Below are 6,183 nucleotides of genomic sequence, written 5' to 3'. Positions count from 1 at the left end.
TCATGGCCGGTGGTAACAAGCCCTGGCTCTCTGTTTGGTCTCTATTTTCCCCTGTGTGGGGCTGAAGTCTGGATTGAGCTGTTCTTCAAGACGTATAGCTTTCTTGACAGGAAAGTAGTGTCACAGAAACAGCAGGGGCTTGGGAAGATGATCTAACTGCAAATCCCGCCAGGCTCAGCCACCGGCTAGTTCTGTGATGTTAAACAAGTCCTTTCACTTCTCCGAGGCCTTCCCTCAGCTACCACACAGCAGTTGCTTGATGGGATGAAATGACAAAACTGGCTCACGCCTGTAATCCCAGCACTTTGGGAAGCCAAGGTGGGTGGATGGCTTGAGCCCAGGAGTTCCAGTCCAGTCTGGGCAATATGGTGAAACCCTCTCTCTGCAAAAAAAATACAAAAATTAAATGGGCGTGATGGCCCGTGCCTGTGGTCCCAGCTACTCAGGAGGCTCAAGTGGAAGGATCACTTGAGCCCAGAAGATGGAGACTGCAGCGAGCTGTGATTGTACCACTGCACTCTAGACTGGGGAACAGAGTGAGACTCTGTCTCTCCCCGAAAAAAAAAAAAAAAACTGACAAAAGTGTAATAAAGACATATAGGCCGGGCGCGGTGGCTCACGCCTGTAATCCCAGCACTTTGGGAGGCCGAGGCAGATGGATCACGAGGTCAAGAGATCGAGACCATCCTGGTCAACACGGTGAAACCCCGTCTCTACTAAAACTACAAAAAATTAGCTGGGCATGGTGGCACGTGCCTGTAATCCCAGCTACTCAGGAGGCTGAGGCAGGAGAATTGCCTGAACCCAGGAGGCGGAGGTTGCGGTGAGCCGAGATCGCGCCATTGCACTCCAGCCTGGGTAACGAGAGTGAAACTCCGTCAAAAAAAGACATATAAGAGATATGCAGTAGTTGCCAGGCAACATGTTTAAGAATGTGGATTTCCTGCCCTCCTCCTGTTAAAAACCCACTCTCAGCCAGGCACGGTGGCTCATGCCTATAATCCCAGCACTCTTGGAGGCTGAGGTGGGCGGGTCAAGAGATCAAGACCATCCTGGCCAACATGGTGAAACCCCATATCTACTAAAAATACAAAAATTAGCTGGGTGTGGTGGCACGTGACCGTAGTCCCAGCTACTCGGGAGGCTGAGGCAGGAGAATCACTTGAACCTGGGAGGTGGAGGTTGCAGTGAGCCGAGATCGTGCCACCACACTCCAGCCTGGCTACACAGCAAGACTTGCCTCAAAAAAGAAAAGCACCCTCCACTCCCAGGGAGCTGGGCACAGAGCTGGGCCCCATCAGTGCAAGGTGCTGAGCCACGGAGCTGAGGTGGAGCTGCCGGACAGGGAGTCAGACAGCAATGTGCAAGCAGGTGACGTCCCTGCCAGCAGTGACCACCAGGGGGCCCCCAAGTGCCAGAGATGGCCCCACACAGCGTGGCCATTCCTCATCCAGAGATGTCTGTTCTTGGCACGTGGGGTAAATTAGAACAGAAGGTGACAGCCTGGGGTGTGGTCAGTCAGACTGCCCCAGGCAGGGCCGGTGGTCTGTAGGAAATGTTCAGGCCTGAGCCAGAGGCCCAGGCTGCAATTCTGTCGCTTACCATGACCTTGGGCAAGGCACTTCCTTCCCTGGCACAGTTCACAGGGTTGGAACAGACTCCAAGGACCCTTCCAGCACTAGTGCTGCATGCTTCTAGGATGCGAAGATGGGGGCGGTTCCACTCTCACCCCCAGCCCATGTCCACTTCAAGACAAATGGCCAGGGAAGCCACATGTCCCAGTGCCCCATTTCCAAAGCCCCTGAGGACCTTGCTGTCTGTCGGGGTCATGCACATGGAGGTGGAAGGTCAGGTGAGCCAATCCTCTCGAAGGGTCTTGCTTCATTTGGGACAGACATCCGGTTTCCTCTGGTCTCTACCGGGATTCCAGGGGCTTAGCTGAATGAGTCATGGGCGGGGGGATTCTGGGGAGTTCCCAGCTCATCAGCTTGGGACAGGACAGCCTGAACTTTCTATGGCATATACCTATCCGAGTGTGGGGTGGGCACAGGAGCCAAAACCCAATGTCAGTATCTTAGGTAGGGGCCTTCAGTAGGTCACCCAGACAGGCAGCCTCCCAGGAGTTTGGGGGTAGGAATGGGGCCAACCAGCTTTTTCCTTTCACTCTTAGAATTTGGGACCCTGGGGGGCAGGTAGCTTGAGAATCCCAAAGGAGAGGGGCAAAGGAGGCTGCCCCCGCCAGTCTGCTGGAGCACGGAGGGAGACCCTTCCCCACAGGTCTGCTGTGGCCTCCAGGTATCTATCAGCGGCTCAGCCTTTATTCAGCTATTCTGTTCAAACACCCCAGGGCTATCAGGCCGGGGCGGGGCAGCGGGAGGGAGGGATTTTGAGGGGGGCAAGGCGACGTCAAAGAAGGTTGAGAGATTCCACAATTTCACAAAACTTTCGCAAACAGCTTTTTGTTCCAACCCCCCTTCATTGTCTTGGACACCAAATTTGCATAAATCCTGGGAAGTTATTACTAAGCCTTAGTCGTGGCCCCAGGTAATTTCCTCCCGGGCCTCCATGGGGTTATGTATAAAGGCCCCCCTGGAGCTGGGCCCCAAAGCAACCCAGAGCCTGCAGCCCAGTCCCACCCAGACCCATGGCCGGACCTGCCGCCCAGAGCCCCATGAAGCTGGTGGGTGAGTGTCTTGGCCCAGGATGGGACAGCTGCCCGCCCTGGCATGGGAGGGAGGCTGGCATGGCAGAGGGGCTGGGGATCCCCGTTCTGGGAATGGGGATTAAAGGCGCCGTTGTCCCCGAGAGGGGACAGCATGTCTCCTGAGCCTGCTCTGTCCCCAGCCCTGCAGCTGCTGCTATGGCACAGTGCACTCTGGATGGTACAGGAAGCCGCCCCCCTGGGCCCTGCCAGCTCCCTGCCCCAGAGCTTCCTGCTCAAGTGCTTAGAGCAAGTGAGGAAGGTCCAGGGCCATGGCACAGAGCTGCAGGAGAAGCTGGTGAGTGAGGCTGGCGGGAGGGCTGCGGAGGGAACCCCCGTGGGGAGAGCTAAGGGGGATGGAACTAGGGGGCCAACTTCCTCTGGAAGGGATGTGGGGGGATATTAGGAAAGATGGAGCTGGGGGAGGCTGGCAAGGGACTTGGGGAGGAGGTGCTTGGTGTGAACAGTGCTCGGGAGGGCTGACTGGGATGGGAGTGGGGGTATCACAGTCAGGAGAAGGGACCAGGACCCCTATGAGATCACAGGATGGAGGTACAGTGCAGAGAGGGACTGAACAGTCCGGCAGGACGTGGAGGGAGGGGAAAGACCAGAGACAGGGAGGACCCAGGAAGGAGGAGTGGCGACCCGGCCAGGGGAAGTCTCATTCAGCATCCTTCCATCCCCAGTGTGCCACCTATAAGATGTGCCACCCCGAGGAGATGGTGCTGTTCAGGCACTCTCTGGGCATCCCCCAAGTTTCCCTGAGCAGCTGCCCCAACCAGGCCCTACAGCTGGTGAGTGTCAGGAGGGGACAAGGCTAATGGGTGGGGGGCAACGAAAGGAGGGACACCCCTGGTTCCCCAGGTACCCAGGCTCCAAGCTGAGAGCATGACTGGAGTGTCTCCAGCAGCACCCCCTAACTCTCCGCTCTGTCCCCCAGACAGGCTGCTTGAGGCAGCTCCATAGCGGCCTCTTCCTCTACCAGGGCCTCCTGCAGACCCTGGAAGGGATCTCCCCTGAGTTGGCCCCCACCGTGGACATGCTGTGCCTGGACATCGCTGACTTTGCCACCACCATCTGGCAGCAGGTGAGCCTTGTTGGGCAGGGTCCCCAAGGTCATGCTGGCACTCCATGACTGGACTGGGCCTGTGTATGGGCCCTGCCTGTGCCATCAGCCCCCAGCGTTTCCTCATTTGTAATAACGCCCACCCAGGAGGGCCCAGCCACTGATCACAGCTTTTCCCCCACAGATGGAAGAGCTGGGAACAGCCCCTGCCCTGCAGCCCACCCGAGGCGCCACGCCAGCCTTGCCCTCTGCCTTCCAGCGCCGGGTGGGAGGCCTCCTGGTGGCCTCCCATCTGCAGAGCTTCCTGGAGCTGGTGCACCGCGTTCTACGCCACCTTGCCCAGCCCTGAGCCAAGCCCTTCCCATCCCATGTATTTATCACTATTTAATATTTATGCCTATTTAAGCCTCATATTTAAAGACAGGGAAGAGCAGAATGGAGCCCCAGGCCTCTGTGCCCTTCCCTCCATTTCTGAGTTTCATTCTCCTGCCTGTAGCAGTGAGAAAAAGCTCCTGTCCTCCCATCCCCTGGACTGGGAGGTGGATAGGTAAATACCAAGTATTTATTACTGTGACTGCTCCCCAGCCCTGGCTCTGCTGTGGGTGCTGGGACAAGCCGCAGTGGGCCCTGGTCCCCAGGGTCCACACCTGGGGCCCTTGAGAGTATCAGGTCTCCCACGTGGGAGACAAGAAATCCCTGTTTAATATTTAAACACAGTGTTCCCCATCTGGGTCCTTGCGCCCCTCACTCTGGCCTCAGCTGACTGCACAGCACGCCCTGCATCCCCTTGGGCGTGAGGTCCCTGGACAAGCAGAGGCAGCCAGAGCTGGAAGGCATAGCCCTGGGGCCCCACAAATCTGCTGGGGAATCTTGTTTTTATTAAGACTTTTGGGGCACGGTTTGACTCCCCACAAGAGCTCAGACATTACCGGTGTGTGATGCCCATCTTCTGGTGCCCTTGGGACACCTGCCCTGCCCCCACCAGGGTCAGCTCTGTCACTCTTTTTCAGGCTGGGCAAGTGCCTGGACATTTGCCTTGCTGGACAGGGACTGGGAATGTGGGAGGGAACAGACAGGAGGAATCATGTCGTCGTGCATGTGGAAGGAAGCTCGACTGACTGTCACCCTCCACCTGTTCACCCCCGACTCACCAGCATCCTCTCCACTGTCACACTGTAACCGAGCTTCAGGATAATAAAGTGTTTGTCTCCAGTCATGTCCTTCCTTCTTCTTCTTGAGTCCAACTGGGGCCTGGCCAGGGGCTGGGGAGGTGGCTGAATGGTGGGAGACACCAGAGGGAGCCAGGGAGGAGGCGCAGGGAGGAGGAGGAAGGTTCCTGAGCTCATCTGACACTCATATATAGATATATGGAATACACGTGTGTGTATATATGTTAGCACTGTGCAGACGCTGGGCTAAGTGCTGGGGACACAGCAGGGAACAAGGCAGACGTGGCATCTGCACTTGAGCAGCCACCGCCTTGTAGGGAAGACAGGCACAGGGACCTTGGGAACCTGGAACAGAGAGAGCCTGGGGTCAGGGTGGGCTTAATAGGCCGGACACAGCCAGACGAGATGAAGCCAGGGGGCGCTGAGCCTCCACACCAGCCTTGTCATTTACTATCTTCCATAAACTTGAGCCCATCCATCAAGTTGCCCACAAAGAGGAAGCCAAGTTCAAGTTGGCCACTGGGGTCAGAGCTTCTCTCCTCGTCAGGCTCACTCTCTGCACTCACCCCAGCTGGCCACTTCCTGCTTGGGCTAAAGAGGGCTGAGCTCACAGCCCAGGAGGGTGGGGAGCTGTGGTGAATGGGGGTCCAGCGGCCACACCACAGGTGTGAGGCCTTCCTGCAGCCAAAGACTCCTGTGTGGCTCTGGGGTGATCCCCCCAGCCCCCCCGCACCTGTCCACCATCTATCTGCCCAAGCCTCTTCTCAGCTCCTCGGTCTCTTCCACCTTCCCTGCCCTGCCAGTGGCTCCTGGACAGCAGGGTCAGGAGCACCTAGTGCCAGCTCGGAGTCCTCCTTCTAGGGTCTCAGAGATGTGTGAAGCAGGCAAGGAAAGGTTACAGGAAGGTCCAGCCCCCCATCCCCCGCCTCCCACTAGCTCCCAGTCCTTTTCTAGAGGCAACAGATCATATCCCAGGCTAGTCAGTGTGGGCGGGGTTGGGCCAGGCTCAGGAGACAGAAGAGCAGGCCACCCTGCCCCAGCACTGTGGGGCCCGGAGCCAAAGCCTCTCCCTTTTCAGGGTACAGCTAGCTGGCTTTGGGGGAGGGGGCAGCAGGCCAGCCAACTTGGCTCTGAGGAAGGGAAGCTGCTCTTCCCCCAGCCCTTCCCCAGCTGAGCAAGCACACACAGGACCCTGAGCCCTGTGCCTCTCCTCCTCCTCCTCCTCCACCTCCTCCTCCTCCTCCTCC

The 6,183-nt window shown here is 57.8% G+C and overlaps 1 protein-coding gene across 5 annotated transcripts; it reads left to right on the top strand.

Moving 5' to 3' along the window:
* The first annotated feature begins 2,444 nt into the window (after positions 1-2,444).
* CSF3 (colony stimulating factor 3) lies at positions 2,445-4,983 on the top strand. 5 transcript variants are annotated; one of them, XM_032279794.1, is made up of 5 exons: positions 2,445-2,680; positions 2,845-2,999; positions 3,388-3,495; positions 3,642-3,788; positions 3,952-4,983. In XM_032279794.1, the coding sequence occupies exons 1-5, from the start codon at positions 2,566-2,568 to the stop codon at positions 4,114-4,116; spliced, it is 690 nt and encodes a 229-aa protein (XP_032135685.1). In that variant the 5' UTR covers positions 2,445-2,565; the 3' UTR covers positions 4,117-4,983. The 5 variants fall into 5 exon arrangements, with proteins under 5 accessions (XP_032135685.1, XP_032135686.1, XP_032135688.1 ...); XM_032279795.1 differs by having other exon boundaries at positions 2,531-2,684; XM_032279797.1 differs by lacking the exon at positions 3,388-3,495 and having other exon boundaries at positions 2,531-2,684.
* Positions 4,984-6,183: the final 1,200 nt, after the last annotated feature.

This window comes from Sapajus apella, unplaced genomic scaffold (genome assembly GCF_009761245.1).
Source record: "Sapajus apella isolate SASKATOON/1434 unplaced genomic scaffold, GSC_monkey_1.0 scaffold12, whole genome shotgun sequence".
Lineage (NCBI taxonomy): Eukaryota > Metazoa > Chordata > Mammalia > Primates > Cebidae > Sapajus > Sapajus apella.
This window is presented reverse-complemented; position numbering and strand designations above follow the sequence as displayed.